The sequence below is a fragment of the Vitis riparia genome, chromosome 12 (genome assembly GCF_004353265.1).
Source record: "Vitis riparia cultivar Riparia Gloire de Montpellier isolate 1030 chromosome 12, EGFV_Vit.rip_1.0, whole genome shotgun sequence".
In the NCBI taxonomy this organism is placed as follows: Eukaryota; Viridiplantae; Streptophyta; class Magnoliopsida; order Vitales; family Vitaceae; genus Vitis; species Vitis riparia.
The window spans coordinates 15,736,933-15,757,429 of NC_048442.1; the positions used below are offsets into that span (position 1 = coordinate 15,736,933).

The following is a 20,497-nucleotide window of genomic DNA, read 5'->3' on the forward strand; positions in this document are numbered from 1 at the left end:
TTGACCAAGACACTTGAGGATAATCCTTGATGCAGTGCATCAGTACTACAAGCCTCATGTTGCGCCCTCATCCACCAAGTTCATTTTCTTTTCTTTTCTTTTCTTTTGTTTCCTTTCTTGTTCCCAATTTTTCTGGGCATCCCATAATTGACTCATCAGATTAATTTTGTTTTTCCTTTTGTTGTTTTATGATTGGATTCAACCATGGAGAGATGCAAGGAATGTTGATTTTTCTTGTTTATATAAATAGATAAAACAAAATATGAAGGATTTTTGTTATTTAAAAAGTTGATAAATCTAAATTTCAACTCTGATTGCTGCCATAATGAGAATTAAGTGGTATGCGTTGCTGAATCAACTGCCTACAACGTTTATACTTCAGGTAAAATATTTTTTTAAAATTTTCTGATTATTATTTTAAAAATAATATATAATAATAAATATAATAAATAATTAAAAATAAAACATTATAAATAAAAAAATTGAAAAACATATATTTAAAAATAAAAAAATAAATAAAATTTAAAAACTATTTTGTGAAATTATTTTTTTCAAACACTTGTATTAAATTAAAAACAAAAAGACGACAAGGACCAAAGTGCTGCAGCTGGAGTCAACCTTTGATGCAATGCACCGGCTGGCCATCCATGCGTCTAAACCAATCACAACCGTCGACATGACGGAACACATCTACCCATATGCGCGCCTCACTACGCTAATACTCCCATCATATTCACAGTTTTACTAAAAAATTGGAGACCCTCTCCTTCTGCCACGTTTCATGGACAGTGCTTAGACACTACGTTCTCTTCCCTGACGCACACTGGATGACGTAAATATCATAAATTAAAGATTTAACAGTGACTTTCCATATTAAAAAGACAGCTAGGATATTATTCAATTAAAAAAGTGGGGTCGCGCACGTGACAGACATCGAAGCGAGTAAGACGAAGAAAGACCCGAAGTAAACGGATTCACACCAACGATTTTTTCAGCCTTTTGAACCACGTGCGCATTCAGTCAACGCTGAATTACTCGGTCAGATATACTCGGTAAAATTGATTAATATTTTGTACTTACGCGTTCAGTAGGACTATTATTTTTAATTCATTTCAAGCTGGATGTGAAATCAGTTGGCATTGTGACTTGATGATGATCGAAAATTTTATATTAGAACTTTAAATTAGGCATAATTAAGAATAATATGATTTATGACGAGTCTGATTACAATACCAAAAAATAATGGATTATATTAGTGGATTGTAATTTTTTGTTTTCTATTCAAAATGTATCGTGAATGTAAATATAATTTTAGGTCTCATTTTTTATATTTTTATATTTTTATCTTATTTGTGTACACACATATTCAGATGTCATCCTATTCAAAACAAAATATATATATATATATATATATATATATATATATATATATATATATATATATATATATATATATATATATATAGATTTTTAACTATTTAAAATAAGATACGTAATTTGAGTAAAATAAGATATGTAATTTGAGCGAAAATTATTTAAAAAACTACATTTGATTGAATTATTTTTGTCTAAGGTGTAAAACTTATTTAATGAGAAATTGTATTTTTCTCTTACACCAAATTAAACTTGTATGGTATTTGGATTATTGAATATAGAGATTATTTAGTCGTTAAGAATTTAGAGAAGATGAAATATGGTAAAAAATTTATAAATTATATTGTATAATTTTTTTTATTTTTATATAAAATATGAATAAAATTAATGAAACTTAAACAGAAAAAACTATTATTTATTTTTTTATCCACTTTTTCTTTTGTTTTTCTATTTTTTCTCTACTCTCAAACTTTCCATAATCCTTGTAATAAGGATCATATTTTTATTATCCACTTAAAAAACAATTATATTCAAGGTGTTTGGTAGCGCATTATGAACTAAAATAACAAATACCTTATTTTCTCCCACAAAATTAACTATGTTTTATATCTCCAAGAGATAATTAAAATGACTAAAAACAAAAATTACTTGTAGTGAGATCCTATTGTGAAGAGTTTTCAAAAAGGTTCCATAAAACTATTTTTGAAAATAATTTTTAAAAACATTTTTTCAAATGCTTTTGAAACACAAGATTCCATCTAGGAACTAAAAATTTCATTAACATATTTTTTTTATTTTTTAAATATGGTTAAAATAATTTTTTATATATAATACTCTATTTTAATCATTATCCATGTTTTAAAAAAAAATAATTTTTTTTTTTTGAAAACAGTTAAAAAATATTTTTTTGAAAATATCATATTTTTTATTATAAAATATGTTTTTTTTTTTTTAATAAAAAGGTAAAAACATGTTTTTTAAAAAGGAGTCGACAAGGCCATATCTATTTCAAAAAATTTTCACTTTTCTAAACAAATATGACTTATTTAAATAAATAATAATATTAAATCTTTTTTTTTTTTTTTGGAATTATGCTACATTAAGAGGGGATTGACAAGAAAAAGAAATTAAAAAAAAAAAATCCAACTATAACTGCCACTACCATATTCAGTGCATATTGTCACGGACTTAGTCGTTTACTAAGCTCGTGCGGCACTTAGACAAGCCAAGACACTTGATCTTGCTAAGTCAGCCTTCCTCCCAATGCTTAGCTTGCTAGGCTAAGACACTCGCGACTCAAAAGCTTAAGAAGCTTGGTAGGCAACTCCTTAAATAATGGAAACTTTCTATTGCTCAAAGAAGCCTTTACAAGTGCTTGGATGCTCACTTGCTTGGTTAGGAAGTGATTTGGGTGGTGCCCTGGCCAAATGAGGCCCTCACCTATTTATAGGCACCAAGGGAACTCTCTAAAACCTTGGAGGGTTCCTTACAAATCAAGAATATTCTAGAACTCCCTACACTAATCTATGTACATCCTTATGTACAAGAAATCTTTAGAATTCTCTAGAAAGCCCTGGACTTCTCTCATGCTTTCCACCATAGTGTAGAGATGTGTGGACATCTCTAGGCATTTCTAGAACCTTCCACACTCTTCCCACCAATGGCTTAGTGTAGATGGCTCCAGGAGTCTCCAGAAGCTTCCCTTCTCCTATATAAGCCCATGGGGAGGGTCATTTGAAGCATCCTGTGACAATATGCCCTCATTTCCTACATCTATTGGAAGCTTCTCTTACTAAAAAAAATTCAGAAACAAAAAAAGTACTCGATATTGAATGAGTTACAGTGGATGGAGTTGGAGCCTGCCAATATTGATTTTATTTATATTTTAATGTACAAATTATTTTTCAAATTTCAATTGGACTAACATAGGAGGTGACTACCCTTGACACATTAGGTAAGCTAGCTAAAAGAAATCCTTTATTCAGGTTAGTTAACTGTAACTATAAGAATGTTCTTCGGCTTGCATGTTGTGCCTTTTGTGTAAGAAGAATTGCTTCTTCTTTTTTTCACATCAAATTATTAGAATATTATAAAAAAGCTACAATTATATATTTCATCATAATATTTATATTTAGGGACTTGTTATAATTGTGATTAAAGATGTTGGGTTGAGTTTATCTTTATTATATATTTAATCCTATTATGTTTTTTAAGATTTTATTAAGAAAGTACAATCCCAATTAAGAGGTGTTTTTCGAAAACTTCATCAATATGTCATTTTTTTATATTAGTAAATTATTGAGTGTTAATACACTTCATGAATATTAGGATCATATTCACGTTAAAAATCTCATATTTTTCTTTATTTTTTACTTGTATGTGGTTTGGTTAACAACCTCATATAATAGATTTGTGAATACTAAATAATATTTAATGAGAAGTGATACTTATTTTTACATCAAATTAAACTCATATGATATTTGGATTACTGAACATAAAAATTATTAAGCTCCGAAGAATTTAGAAAAGATGAAATATAGTGAAAATTTTATAAATTTTATATTTTAAATTCTTTATTTTTTATATGAAATATGAATAAAATTAATAAAACCTAACAAAAAAAAACTATTATTTTTTTTATCCACTTTTTTCTTTTCTTTTTCTATTTTTTCCCTAGTTTCAAACTTTCCATAATACTTGTAATAAGGATCATATTTTTATTATCCACTTAAAAAAATAATTATATTCAAGGTGTTTGGTAGCCAATTATAAACCAAAATAACAAATACCTTATTTTCTCTCACAAAATTAACCATGTTTTTATATCTTCGAGAGATAATTAAAATGTACTAAAATAAAAAAAATAGTTATAGTGAGGTCCTATTGTGAAGAGTTTTTGAAAAGGCTTCATAAAACTATTTTTAAAAACATTTTTTCAAATTCTTTGTAAAACAAAATTATATTTAGGAACTTAAAATGTTATTAATGTTTTTTTTTTAGATTTTTAAATATGTTTTAGGTGATGTTTATTCTTTAATTGAATAGAAAAAATATTTAAGAGGTAAAATATTTTACTTTTTTCATTAAACTAAAAGTAATATATTAATATCAATCATTATAATTAAATTGAACTTATCCAAAACAAATTTACTCTAATTATGTCTCAATAAGTTACTTTTAATTTAATAAAAAATTAAAAATATTTGATTTTTTAATTCATTCAAAAAAACAAACATCATTTTACAAATAACTTTTATATATAGTATTTTATTTCAATCATTATCCATATTTTATAATTATTTTTTAAAACAAATAAAAATATGTTTTTTTCCTAAAAAAATATATTTTATGGTTATAAAATATGGGTTTTTTTTTAGTTAAGAAGAACAAAAAAAACCATTTTTTTAAAAAAAAAGTCTTCGACTTGAGCCATATATATTTCAATTTTTCTTCTCTTTTCTAAACAAATATGGCTTATTTAAATAAATAATAATATTAAATCTTTTTTTTTTTATTGGAATTATGGAACATTAAGAGGGGATTGACAATAGAAAAAGAAATTAAAAAAAAAAAAAAAATCCATCTATGACTATTCAGTGCATATGCACTCATTTCCTACATCTCGAGGAAGCTTCTTTTACCAGAAAGAAAATAAGAAAACATTAAAATAATTCAAACAAAACAAAACTGTACTCGATATTGAATGGTGTACGATTGACGGAGTTGGAGGCTGCCAAGCCTGCCAATATTGATTTTAGTAACATATTAGGTGACTACCATTGAAACATTAGGTAAGCTGCCCAAAATAAATCCTTTATTCAGGTTAGTCAACTATAAGCATAAGTATGTTCTTTGCTTTGTATCATTCGATAAACGTGCCTTTGTGTACCACGAATTGCTTTTATTTATATAATTCTCATTACTTCACATCAAATTATTAGAATATTAAAATAATTATTGTAAATATTTTGCTTTATATCATTCGATGAATGCTGTGCCTTTTGTGTAACACGAATTGCTTTTATCTATTTAATTCTCATTATTTGATATCAAAGTATTAGAACATTAAAATAATCACTGTAAATTGTTCTATTTGTTATAGGAAAAAAAAAAAGGTTGTTTGGCAACTGTTTTTTAAAACAGTTGAAAAAAAGGGAAAACAGGTTTAACAATTAGAAAAAAAATATACATAGTTTCTATTTTTAAAAACAATAACCAACGTGTTTTCAAAAAATATTTTTTTATTGTTATTTATTATTTTTTGATAATTGTTTAAAAATAATTATGTAAATATAAAAAATAATTAAAAATAAAGCACTTCATGTAAAAGTTATCTTTAAAACATATTTAAAAATATAGAAAATATGTTAAAAACATATCATATTTTCAAACAGATATTTGTTCTATAAAAAAAATAAAAAAGTCGTTTTCAAAACTGTTTTAAAAAACAATTATTAAACATGACCTAAATTATCATTTTATTTTTATTATTAAAAATGGATTAAATAAGTACTTTGAAAAGACGAGAAACAAGATTGAGAATCTATATTGAATTTCTTAATATTATTATCATGTTAGTAATACAAATCAATAAAGTGAATGATATTAAGTTTTTCTTGCAATGATTGGAAATGTGTTCATCCTTGTGATATTTAATCCTTACTATGCATTTATTTAATAGATTTATAAATAATGAATAATATTGAAGAGGTTTATATATATATATATATATATATATATATATATATATATAGAGAGAGAGAGAGAGAGAGAGAGAGAGAGAGAGAGAGAGAGATAGGTAGCTAGTAGTGTAAACATACATCATATTATTGCAAAGCAAATTCCATAATTGAATCAACCTAAGAGAAAAAGTAGAAATAATAAAAAATAAATTTTAAACCAATCAATTATTTTCATTTCATACTTCAAATTCATTCATTTATTTAATTCTTTTATATTACAATTAAATAATTTAAAAATACATAAGTTCCTTACTAATTTTAATTATATTTGACTTTCTTTTGTATTGTTCATGGTAAAATCAATGTAAGAAATTTTTTTTTTATATATTTTTTTTTCTTAAACTATGTTTGGTTTTGAGAAAGCAAAAGAAAAAAAGTATTAAAAAATTAATTTTTTTATTTGGTTTTATCATAAAAAAAATACAAAAAAAAAATAAATATAATTAAAATTTATCAAAATTTTATACATTTTAAAATTATTTAGTCTTTATATAATAGAAGGAAACAAGTCAAATGAATTTGAAAAAACATATAAAAATAATTTATTGATTACTTTTTCGTTTTTATTTTTTTTCCTTTAAATTTTTCGAGAGCCAAACACACCTTTCATATTTTCCGAGAACCAAATATAGTTGTAATAATTTAATATATTTGATGAAATTACCTATAAACAAAAAATTTATTAGAAACTAAAAGATAATGTTACCATAGTAAAATAAACGATTAGCCTTCAAAATTGAACAAATGAAGCAAATAGAGCTAGAGCAAGTTCTGAGAAGGATAGACGGTAACATGTTGGAATCATGCAAAATACACATGGCATATTCTATTAATATTTTCAACATACAATATCTTTTTCTCTTTCCTTTTTTTTTTCCTTTATTTACTTGTTTGGCCAACTTTAGAGTCAAGTCACCCTTTTCAAAGTCTCGTGCCCATGAATGAAAATGTCCCAATTGGGATGCCGTAGATTGCATCACCACTTGACTATATTCTTCCATCTTATTCTTATTCTTATTATTATTATTATTATTATTATTATTATTATTTAACAATTGCTGAGATTAACGTGGGTTCTGGTTTCAAGTCTCTTTCTTGGCCTCATTAAAAAAACCAAACCTTTGTTCTACTTTCTGCCTTTTAGACCAAGAAAACTTGTTTTTTAGACCATTGAAATCTTGGTTTAATTGCATGGCTGCAACTGAAAATTACATGCTCTCTAAATTTTAGCTCATAATAAAATGCTATAGTTTTTGGGCATACATTCATGGCTTTATTTTATGGAAAGTTGTGAATTAATTATGTCCATTATTAACTCACAAACTAAAATTTTTAGTCTTATTTAGACCATAAAAGCTCTATTTGGGGTGTCTTCAAAAATAGTTTTGAGAAGAGTTTTTAAAAATAGAGCAAAAGTCTACTTCAAAACTTGAAATATTATTCATATGTTTTCTATGTTTTTAAACATATTTTAAAAATAATTCTATTATTTTTAATCATTCTTCATATTGATAATTATTTTTAAAACAACTTTTAAAAAACAAATGAAAGTAATTCAAAACATCTCAAAGATATAATTTGAAAAAAAATATCATATTTTTTTATTATTGTCAAGCATATTCTTATTTTTATTTTATGTAGAAGATAAAATTATTTTTAAAAATAATTATCAAATAGGGTCATAGGTTTTTAAAATTGTTTTTAATATCAGTTTGAAAATAATTATTTTCAATAACAAAACCTTGATAAAAACTCAAATACACAAAGTAGTTTTTTTTTTTTTTTTTTTTTTGTGAATGTAAAATATAGTTATATACCATATAAAAATTCTTATGTTAAGTTTAGTTTTTGAAAAATACTAAGAAAAGAAAAAAAAAATGTTAAGAAAATGATTTTCTCATATTTGAGTGTAGTATGAAAAATATCAAATATAATTAAAACTAGTTAGAAACTTATACAATTTTAAATTATTTAATCTTTATACCAATTAATTAAAATAAGTTTAAAGTAACAAATAAAAATAATTTATTGACTTCTAATCTATTTTTTATTTTCTTTCTATTTTTCCTCAATTTTTTTTTAAAGCCAAACATAGTCTTATAGTATCCTTCATACTTTCAATTATTTCACAAAACATCTTACAAAATCAAAACACATGAAAATAACTCATATTTATTTTATAAAATATCTCTTTTTTTTAAAAAAAAGAAAAAAATTTAAAAACTATTTAAAAAAAAAAATCAAACATAGAAAACAATTTTTTTGCTCCCACCGAGGAAGAGAAACTTGTTTTCAAAACTAAACTTTTGGTCAACTGATGGCTTAAGAATAATATTTAAAGGTTTTTTTGGATGAATTTCTATACTAAATTTTATTAAAAGAATTTATAGATTGAAAAACAACTTATCGTAGAAGTTAATAACACATGACTTCTATGTCCAAACCCATCTTTTAGCATAGACTTGGATTTCAAGTCTTCAACTTCTAGCCTAAGAAAAACACAAAAACTTAGTGGGTGCTCATTTTTTCAATTTTTTGTTAAAAGCAATTTGATTTTAAACTTTAAGTAAATTATTTATTTTTATATTTTTTTTATAACTTATTATAAACTTTTTTATTGGATAAAAAAAGTTAAAATATTTAATTTTTTCTAAATAAAAAAAGTAATATGTTAGTTTTTCTTTATTTATTAATACTTAATAAAAATAAAATATTATAAAAATAAATAATTTAATATTTAACACTATTAAATATTATTTAATTTTAAGTAAAAAAAAATAAATATCACATTAATCTAAACAAAGTCCATAGCTTTTGATGTTGTAAAACTGTGGGATATTTGCAATGTAAGTTTAATAATCTCGAATCTTTTTCACTTTATAATTCTTACATTAGAATTATTTTTCTCAGACATGAAATTGAATATCGTAGGGGCAAAAATAGTTTTTTTAAATCTATGTATGATTCTTGAAAAGTACTTTAAAAGAAAAAAGAAAAAAGTAAAGGAAAGTTTAGGGAAGATGCCTAAATAGTTAACCTACACTATGTTTGGCTATTGAAAAATTTGAGAAAAAGAAAGTAGACAAAAAAAATAAATAAAATTAATTAATATTTTTAATGTGTTTTCTTGTTTCCATAGTATTTCTTTCTTAAAACCAAATATGAGATAACAAATTATTTTTTTCCTTAAACTCTATGTTCGATTAAGGACTCGTTTGGAGATTGTTTTTAAAATTCAAATAATATTATGACAAACTTTTGATAAAATGTATATATATAAATTTTAAGAATATGTTTTGAAAATATATCATTTTTTATAATAAATTTGAAGTGATTTTAATTTTAAAATAAACATATTGTTTTGATAACTTTTACATGAAAAAGAATAAGTTAAGTTTTTTTTTTTTTTTAATATTAGGGTCTCAAATATAATTTTATTATTGAAAACTATTTATTTTTAAATGAGAATTATTTAAAAAAAAAAATCTCAAAAACTCTTATGAAAACTAATTTTTAAGATTTTTTTTAAATGTTCCCAAATTATGATCTTATTTTTTTTAACCCTTTTTTCTTGGGTTATGTTTGGTCCTAGAAAGTACTATGGAAAAAAAATGTTATGCATTTTGTGTAAGAAGAATTGCTTCTTTTTTCACATCAAGTTATTAGAATATTATAAAAAAGTTACAATTATATATTTCATCATAATATTTATATTTAGGGACTTGTTATAATTATGATTAAAGATGTCGGGTCGAGTTTATCTTCATTATATATTTAACCCTATTATGTTTTTTAAGATTTTATTAAGAAAGTACAATCTCAATTGAGAGGTGTTTTTCGAAAACTTCATCATTATGTCATTTTTTTTTTATTAGTGAATTATTGAGTGTTAATACACTTCATGAATATTACGATCATATTGATTGTCCAATCACATTAAAAATCTCATATTTTTCTTTATTTTCTACTTGTATGTGGTTTGGTTAATAACCTCATATAATAGATTTATAAATACTAAATAATATTTAATGAGAAGTGATACTTTATTTAGATAAAATTAAACTCATATGATATTTGGATTGTTGAACATAAAAATTATTAACCTCCGAAGAATTTTGAAAAGATGAAATATAGTAAAATTTTTATAAATTATATATTTTAAATTCTTTATTTTTATATGAAATATGAATAAAATTAATAAAACCTAACAAAAAAAAACTATTATTTTTTTATCCACTTTTTTCTTTTCTTTTTCTATTTTTTCCCTAGTTTCAAACTTTCCATAATACTTGTAATAAGGATCATATTTTTATTATCCACTTTAAAAAATAATTATATTCAAGGTGTTTGGTAGCCAATTATAAACTAAAATAACAAATACCTTATTTTCTCTCACAAAATTAACCATGTTTTATATCTCCAAGAGATAATTAAGATGTACTAAAAAAAAAAAAAATAGTTATAGTGAGGTCCTATTGTGAAGAGTTTTTGAAAACGCTTCATAAAACTATTTTTAAAAACATTTTTTCAAATTCTTTGTAAAACAAAATTATATTTAGGAACTTAAAATGTTATTGATGTTTTTTTTTATATTTTTAAATATGTTTTAGATGATATTTATTTTTTAACTGAATAGAAAAAACTTTTAAAAGGTAAAATATTTTACTTTTTTTATTAAATTAAAAATAATATATTAATATCAATCATTATAATTAAATTGAACTTATCGAAAACAAATTTACTCTAATTATGTTGATCAATATCAATAAATTACTTTTAACTCAATAGAAAAAATAAAAATATTTGATTTTTTTAATTCAATCAAAAAACAAACATCACTTTACAAATAACTTTTATATATTGTATTTTATTTCAATCATTATCCATATTTTATAATTATTATTTTTTAAAAATAAAAATATGTTTTTTCCTAAAAAAAAATATATTTTATGGTTATAAAATATGGGTTTTTTTTAGTTAAGAAGAACAAAAAAAAAACCATTTTTTTTTAAAAGTCATCGACTTGAGCCATATATATTTCAATTTTTTTTCTCTTTTCTAAACAAATATGGCTTATTTAAATAAATAATAATATTAAATCTTTTTTTTTTTGGAATTATGGAACATTAAATTAAAAAAAAAAAAAAAATCCATCTATGACTAGCACTGCCATATTCAGTGCATATGCACTCATTTCCTACATCTCGAGGAAGCTTCTTTTACCAGAAAGAAAATAAGAAAACATTAAAATAATTAAAACAAAACAAAACTGTACTCGATATTGAATGGTGTGCAATTGACGGAGTTGGAGGCTGCCAATATTGATTTTAGTAACAAATTATTTTTCAAATCTCAAATGGAGTAGCATATTAGGTGACTACTGTGGGATCCCCACTAAAAAGTGCCACGTGTCTCTCTCTCCTTTGGCCACGCGGACGATCCCCCTGCGACACGTAGCACAGCTAGTTCCACCCGGGCGGGGGAATCATCGCTCGTTCCACCCGGGATGTCTCGCAGCCGCCATTATATCCGGCTGACATTCCACCTTAGCCGGGTATCTCATATTCGGATTTGGGCAACGTTCCACCTTCTCCAGGTATATCACATCCAGCATCTCCCACCGGATGGAGAAGGAAGACGATTCAACTTCCCCGGATAGACATGTTCGGCTACTCTTGTGACAACCCGGCCAGCATAGCTCGTTGGATATTCGCAGAATCACCGGATCCGCTTCCGCCTGCATATCAAGAAGATAACTCTGACAACACTGACGACCAAGCCCACTGAACTATCACTCATCATTAATGCAAGATACATTCGACAAGACATTCCCAAATCTTCTCTGTTTTCCTGACATACTCCCGATATTTAAAAAGTCATAAAGTGCGGCGACGTCCACCGCCTAAATACCTTCCTGACAACCGCCTTCTGACACCAAAAATGTCATGATTGCTTTGCCTATGGGCCACAATCATGGCAATGGGACCCACTAGCCAAGCGGTGCCATGCTTTCTGACACTATATAAAAGAGGCTTCACACAAAGAGGAAGGTAAGGTTTTTCTCCCTGAAACCAACCTGAAAGTTTGATCCCTTGAGTCATGGCTAACAGAACCATCGGAGGGTGCGTCCGGACATCCCATCCGGACGCCTTTTTGCAGGAAGGAGGAAGGACTGATACTATGCGTTGACCGAGATTTCGTTGCTGATTGACAATCACTGTAGCAGGGAAATTTCGCCACCAACACTGGCGCCGTCTGTGGGAACCGTCTTCTCTACTTAGTAAATCCTATACCTTCCAACTGTAAAGATGGTTTCACCCTCAAGGAGTCGTGCTTCAGCCAAAGGTGTCGAATGTCACTCCGAGTGGCGGGACGCCATGGAAAGACGACAGCGAGAGAATGAACGGCAGATGCAAATTCTGCTCCAAGAAACAAGGAAACTCAGGAAAGAAAACAGTGTCTTGAGGATCAGAAGCTCTCCCCAACCTCAGCACTATCAGCGGGGGCAGGACCCCTGTCATAGCCAGGGAGTTCCATTCCCCCGAGAAGCGAGCCCAACCCTCGGGCCGCAGGAAGCAGGGCCTAGTCAGACCCTAGTGCATGTTCACCATGTCCGATGAGACGAAAGTTCAAGCTCTACCCGAGTCTCATCCAAATGACGACGTAAGAGGAGGCCCCAATTATCTGATGCCATGTACGCGCGTCTGGGACCCCAAACACCCTACAAAAACAGGCATCACGTCACCATACCACTGGATGCATACTCCGAGCCCTCGAGCTCACCTATTCTATGAAGACGTGCTGCCCACCCCCTAGTGGTGCAGGGTGGCAAACTTCTCTCGCGTACAGCCCCTCTAGGCTCTATTAGCAGGCGCTTGGATGACATGCTCTCCACACCTTTCAGCTCTCGAATCGTTAAATATGAACCCCTGCGAGGGTTCATCGTCCCGAAATTCTCCGCATATGATGGGTCCATCGATCCCTTTGATCATATAATGCATTACCGGCAGCTCATGACCCTTGACATGGGGAATGATATGCTATTGTGCAAGGTTTTCCCAGCCAGTCTGAAAGGCCAGGCTCTTTCATGGTTCCACCGAATGCCCGTAAACTCGATTGACAATTTTCGGGATTTGTCCGAGGTCTTCGTGGGGCAATACTTATGCTCAACCAGACATAAGCAGAATATCAGCACCCTGCAGAACCTCAAAATGCAAGAAAATGAAACTTTGAGAGAGTTCGTTAAGCGCTTCAAACAAGCTGTTCTACAAGTCGAATCGTACAGCATGGATGCAATCCTCCAAATTTTTAAGCGGAGCATATGCCCAGGGACCCCCTTCTTCGAGTCTCTCGCTAAAAAACCTCCCAGAACCATGGACGAGTTATTCCGGCGTGCGAATAAATACTCCATGTTAGAGGACGACATCCGTGCCGCTGCACAGTCGGTCCTGATAACTGGCCAAGCCACTAAAAATGAAGCCACCAGAAGCTTCAAAACACCCAGCCATCCTGGGACATCCAACCGGAGGCAAGACGAGCGGTGCCCACCACTCGTTCAAACACCTCTCACCAAGTCATACAAAAAACTGCTTCCTATAATCCGCAATCTGCCCGGATTCAGATGGCCAGTGCCAATACGATCTAACCCCTCAGAAAGGGACCGCAACAAAATATGTGAATACCACAAAAATCACGGGCACACGACTGAAGCATGCATAAGCCTCCGTTACATGGTGGAGGATCTCCTGAAGGCAGGTCACTTGAAACAATATATTCGACCAGCTCCTCAAGGTGAAGAATCTCCCCGTAACCGAGGCCCACGCGCCCCAGCAGCTCCTGTTAGGACAATGATCAACTACATATACGGAGGACCCTTGGATGACGAGTACAATTCCAAAAGGAAAAGGCAGAGACTGCTACGAGCAGCCACAGTTCGGGAACACGTGAGCTCCATCCGACCGGGATTAGCCGCTGGGAGCATCCATCCCATAGATGGAACCATTGTCTTCCCCGCTATAGATCCAACCCGAGTGTTGCAGCCGCACCGAGATGCTCTCGTCCTAACATTAGGGGTGGGAGACTATGAGGTGAAAATAATCCTGATCGACCCAAGCAGCTCTGCAGACTTGTTGCAGGTGGCAGTCATTAAACGAATGGGCTTTGAACCCTCCATCTTAGAAAATCCCGGAAGAACCCTGTCCAGATTTAATGGTTCCTCCACAACCTCACTCAGAGATGTAATACTGCCGGTTTATGCTGGGCCAGTCATCCTAAACGTTTTGTTTTCTGTGGTTGAGGATTTATCTCCTTTCAATGCCATCTTGGGACGTACGTGGTTATATGGAATGAAAGTCATTCCATCCACATATCATCAAAGGGTCAACTTCATTACCCGAGATGGGCAAGTTAATCTTTACGAAAGCCAACTTGCTGCTCGACAATGTTATCAGATCGCTCGCGAAGCCGGACCTAGTACCAACTGCGAGCACTCCTCCAAAGGAGCAACTGCTTCTGACCAATAGCAGTTACAACACCCGGGAGACAAGGATCCCCCGGTAGCAGATCCGCTAGAAACCGTCCGGATATCAAAGGAAGGTGAACACTTCACGTACATTAGTACCCTCCTGCCACCAGCTGAGAAATTTGAACTTCAAAAAGTGCTCCAACAAAATCGAGATATTTTTGCTTGGGCCCACTCGGACATGCCTGGAATACTTTCGAGTGTAGCCTCTCACAGGCTCAACGTATTAGCCACCTCCAAGCCTGTTCGACAAAAAATCCGACGATTCCATCCGGACAGGCAGAAAGTCATTCAGGAAAAAATGGAAAAATTATTGGAGGCTGGATTTATTAAGGAGGTAGAGTATCCAGAATGGTTAGCGAACGTAGTAGTGGTCCCAAAGAAGGGAGGAAAATGGCAGGTGTGCGTAGACTACACCAATCTCAATGACGCGTGCCCTAAAGACAGTTTTCCACTACCACGAATAGATCAGATAGTAGATGCAACCTCTGGGCATGAAAGACTATCCTTTCTGGACGCTTTCTTCGGATACCACCAAATCCCCATGGATCCGGATGATGAAGAAAAAACTTCCTTCATAACTCCTCATGGGCTCTACTGTTATAAAGTCATGCCCTTCGGACTCAAGAATGCTGGTGCTACATATCAGAGATTGATGAACAAGATCTTCAAGTCGTTGATTGGCGATATTATTGAGCTGTACATTGACGATGTGGTAGTCAAAAGCAAAACTCGAGACGAACACACCCAGCACTTACAGGAAGTTTTTCATTTATTGAGAAAGTATGGCATGAAGCTTAACCCAGCCAAATGCGCGTTCAAAGTAAGCTCAGGAAAGTTCCTAGGGTTCATGGTTACCTAAAGAGGAATCGAAATCAATCCAGATCAAGTGAAAGCAATTGCTAACATGCTTGCACCAACAAACAAGAAGCAGCTACAACGCCTCACTGGCAAACTCGTCACTCTCGGACGCTTTATAGCTCGATTCACAGACAAGATGAAGCCTTTCTTCCTGGCACTCAGAGATATTAATAAATTTGGATGAACGCAAAACTGTCAAAATGCATTTGAAGAAATCAAGCGGTATCTTTCCCAACCCCCCATTCTGAGCAGTCCGCAACCTGGGGAAAGACTATACCTGTATCTAGCAGTTACCGATTGGGCTGTGAGCGCAGTCCTGCTCCGTTCCTTGTCACCTCGAGAACAAAAACCTGTATATTTCATCAGCAAAGCGCTTGCCGACGCGGAAACAAGATATTCAAGGATGGAGCAGACTGCTCTAGCGCTGCGCACAGCCGCTCAGAAACTGCGTCCCTATTTCCAAGCTCACCCCATAACTGTTCTCACCAATCAACCTCTCAGGAATATCCTTCATAAACCCGACATAACAGGCAGGATGCTATGATGGGCGATAGAGTTGAGCGAATATGGAATAGGATATCAACCTAGATTATCTCTGAAAGGGCAAGTCATGGCAGATTTTATAACAGAATTGCCCGAAGCAAGCATCCCAGATAAAGAATCAACTCCGGATAATTGGTGGTCTCTGTATGTTGATAGAGCCTCCCGCTCGTCCGGATCAGGGGTTGGACTCCTTCTCAAAACGTCAACCGGAGAACGATTGGAGCAATCCATCCGTCTGAATTTTCCCGCCTCAAACAATGAGGCTGAATATGAGGTCATCCTATCCGGATTGAACCTTGCAATCACTTTGAATGCCTCAAAACTCAAAATCCACAGCGACTCTCAGCTCGTCGTGGGGCAAATACTAAAAGAATACGAGGCAAAGGACGAGCGCATGACTAAATACTCATTAAAAGTACAAGAGACACTCAACCGGCTGGAAGAATGGATCATCGAGAAAATCCCAAGGGGGGATAATGTGCAGGCCGACGCTTGGCAGGAATAGCTGCATCATTTCCCATAAAAGAGTCAACAATGCTACCAATATATGTTCAAATCACTCCCGCCATTGCTGAATCACACGTCTGCAACGTGAGCCCAAAGGAAAATGACTGGGCTGTCGACATCAGGGTTTACTTACAATCGGGGGCATTGCCTGAAAATCCCAAACACGCCCACAAAGTCCGGGTACAAGCATCCCGCTTTACCCTAATCGGAGGTGATCTCTACAGGCAATCCTTCGGAGGTCCATACCTCAAGTGCTTGATCCAACCAGATATCCAATATGTTCTATCCGAACTGCACGAAGGCGTTTGCGGGAACCACTCAGGGGGCAGAACCCTAGCGCACCGGGCGCATTCACAAGGATATTATTGGCCTACAATGAGGCAGGACGCGGTGGTCCATGTCAGAAAGTGCGACAAATGCCAAAAACATGCACCAATCACGCATATGCCTGTTGAGATGTTAAACTCAGTGACAAGCCCCTGGCCTTTCGCACAATGGGGGATGGATATCATGGGACCCTTTCCCACTACACCCGCTCAAAAGAAGTTTCTGCTCGTTTCTACCGATTATTTTAGTAAGTGGGTAGAAGTTGAAGCCTACGCAAGCATCAAGGACAAAGACGTCAAAAGTTTCGTCTGGAAAAATATAGTATGCCGATTTGGAATCCTTCAGGCGATTGTAACCGACAACGGCCCTTGGTTTGATAGTTCTGTCTTTAAAAGTTTTTGCGCAGAACTTCACATCAAAAATTTGTATTCCACGCCGCGATACCCTTAGAGCAATGGTCAAGCGGAAGCAACCAATAAAACCTTACTGAATGCGTTGAAAAAACGGTTGGAAAAAGCCAAAGGAAAGTGGGTAGAAGAGCTACCCGGTGTCCTATGGGCCTACCGTACCACACTCGGAAGGCCAACAGGAAATACTCCGTTTGCCCTTGCATACGGAACAGATGCCGTCATCCCAACTGAAGTGGGTATGCCAACGGCCCGAACTACTATCCAAGGCCAAAGAAACGAAGACGACGAGCTTGCAAAGCACTTGGATTGGGCGGATGAGGCAAGAGAGGCAGCATCCATTCGGATGGCCGCATATCAACAAAAGGCGGTTGCGTACTACAACAGGAAGGTGCGACCTCAAATTTTCAAGGAAGGTTCATTAGTACTTAGAAAAGTTTTTGAAAATACGACTGAAAAAAGAGCCGGAAAACTTCAAGCCAATTGGGAAGGTCCTTATATGGTGTCAAAAGCCAACGAAAATGGGTCATACCATTTGCGAACCTTAAGTGGAGCCCCTCTACTTCGTCCTTGGAATGCAGCCAACTTGAAGCAATATTATCAATGAAAGAAATATGGGAAGACAATGTGAATGAATATGTTTTATTAATAATTGTGAGTGTGTATACAAAAGACATCCGGACCATAGATACAAAGAGAAATAGTAGTAAAAATTACAAAAAGAAAAGCTTTCACTGGGGAGGTTTGCGGCGCAACTTTTCCTCCTCACCCGGAGGAATCGAGGGGACATCCCGCTTGATACCGTGTTTCTTCATGCAGCAACGGTAGCCAAAAAAGTACATCTCGTCTACCTGCTTCTGATAATACGCCTCAAGCTCCTCCCTGTGCACAGCAAACTCAGCCTCGAGTTCCTCCATTTGCGCAACAAACCCAGCCTCCAACTCTTCTTTTTGCGTTGATAAACGCAACTGCAAGGCTTTTCTTTGTTTTTTCTCAATTGCCGCTTCCATCCGGAACTGTCTCACCTCCCTCCTTAGCTGAGCCGCCTCATCCTCCGCCTCATGCAGGCGGGCGTCTGTAGCTTCCTCAAGGCTCTTTACCTCTGCTAGCTCCAACCGGAGAGCTTCATTATCGTCCTGGGACTTCTTCAAGGCCTCAGCACTCTCTTCAGAAGTCCTCTGGGTGGCGAATAAACTGGATTCAACCTGTTCCAGTCTTGAACGCAATTCATCTTCATTGCTTATGCGTTGGAGACGAAGGCTTTCATATGATCAGTAGTCCGCAGCAAATCAGTAAAGAGATCGCGATGTTGAACCATACCGCGAATAGCGCTCATCAACTGTAGAAAAAGCCCACAAACAATCAATTTAATACCAGCCATATGAAAAACACATCAATATGAAACCAAAACTCAGGAAAGATGAGTTATACCGTTTCCGCCGCTTCGAACATCTTTACCGAAGGCAAAGTAACCTCTGAGCCAGAGGGAATTTGTTTTAGCATCTCTTGCAACTCCGCATAGCTGCTGAAAGAGCTGGCGGAGGTGCAAGTTGCATCATCAACTGGACGCCCCTCTGACGGGACGTTGTGGTGTGGCTCATCCCTCAGAACCGGACCTTCAACGAACGCGGCCGGTTGGATTTCCGGATGGGTCTCTTTAGGCAAACCCTCCTCCATAACCGGAACCGGGTCAGTTGGACTTTTTTCTGCCATCACTGTCTCGCTCTCCGCCGGATGAACCTCCTGGGCAGATGAGCAACTGACCTCAATGGTTTTCCCAAAACGATCCTGAAGCCTTCCACTAAGTCCAGACGTCAGGTCGCGAGCCGGTTGAAACATCCCCGCGGATGCCTTCTTCATTGATGCCCTCTTCGGGGAGAATACCTTCTTCATTGGTGCCCTCTTCCCTGGTACAAGAGCGCGCGAACTTGGTTCACCAGGGGGCAAACCTTGGTCTTCAGGAACTGTTTCTTCCATTGGAGGCGCCGGGGGAAGCAACGTTTCACCACAAGAAGCCCCAGTTGCATCCTCGTCCGGGTGAGGGGAGCCAGGCTGGCAAACGGAGGCCGCTTTCTCAGCCATAAGCATCATCCGAACGTCTGCTGCCAATGAAGGCCCCGAAAGGTTTAGGCCCGCAAGATGACCGGAGCCGCTTGAAACAGAAGGCGGGAGGGGGTTTTCTGGCTCTTTTATTGTTACTTCCTTTTCATAACCAATAGGGGGTGGTACAAACTCCTTCGGGGGAGTTGGGACCTTTATTTCTTTTCCCTTATTCAGAGTCTTCTTCTTCTTCTTTTTTGCTGGGGCACCAGCAGGAGAAGAGGACGCAGGGCGTTTATTGCCGAGAGCCTTTCGTAAAGTTCCTTCCTGCCTCCTTTCCTCCCGGTCGCTAAGAAGTGTCTGGCGAGCCTGGGCATCCGCCTCGCGTGCTTCCGCGTAGAAAGGAAGGTCTTTGAGAAGGAAATGTTCTCCAGTCACCACCTCTTTGGGAAGCCATCTGGGGAGGATATTGAGTACATACGTCTGAGGCTCCCGGGTAACTGAACGAAGATTCTGCGCAGAGAGAAGTGTTTCCCAATTTCTCTCATCCGCCGTAATCTCAAACATCTTGTTCAAACGGTTAAATGAGGCTTTTTCTACCCACTCCACCGGCTTCCTCCTTCTTTCCCTGCCTGCACCCAAGAAAATAAAACTGATTAATCATCTTATGAAGCTTGCAACTACAAAAGAGCAAGAGACAACTTATTCTCACTTAGGTGCTTCAGCGATCGATTGGGAGTAAATTTCTTGTCCGGATGCGCTGACGAACCCGTCCATTCACCCTCAACAATCACATGTCCTGTGGCGGCCCCCTTAATCGAATCAGGAAGGCCGGTCACCAGCTGAAGCGATGGAAAACTAGCAACAAAACTATAGATGTCGTTTTTTCCCTTCTTGATGGAGTAAACAAACAGTACCTCCAACAAGGACAAATCCAGGTTAAACAACATATCCAGTATGCTACAACCCATTAGTACCCGAACAATGTTGGGATGAATCAGTGCTAGTGGAATCTGTGTATAATGAAGGAACTGTTTGAAGAGTGAAGGAAGCGGAAAGCGAAGACCCGCGTTAAACTGCTCCTTGGAGAAGCAAATGGAATTATCCTTCGATTTGGCAGTCGACACGGCATCACCCTCTAACAGACAGACAGATACTTCGTTTGGAATACTGAA

At 34.3% G+C, this 20,497-nt stretch overlaps 1 protein-coding gene across 1 annotated transcript; it reads left to right on the top strand.

Moving 5' to 3' along the window:
• The first annotated feature begins 13,111 nt into the window (after positions 1–13,111).
• LOC117926018 lies at positions 13,112–14,638 on the top strand. Its single transcript, XM_034845109.1, has one exon. The coding sequence runs from the start codon at positions 13,112–13,114 to the stop codon at positions 14,636–14,638; it is 1,527 nt and encodes a 508-aa protein (XP_034701000.1).
• The last annotated feature ends 5,859 nt before the right edge of the window (positions 14,639–20,497 follow it).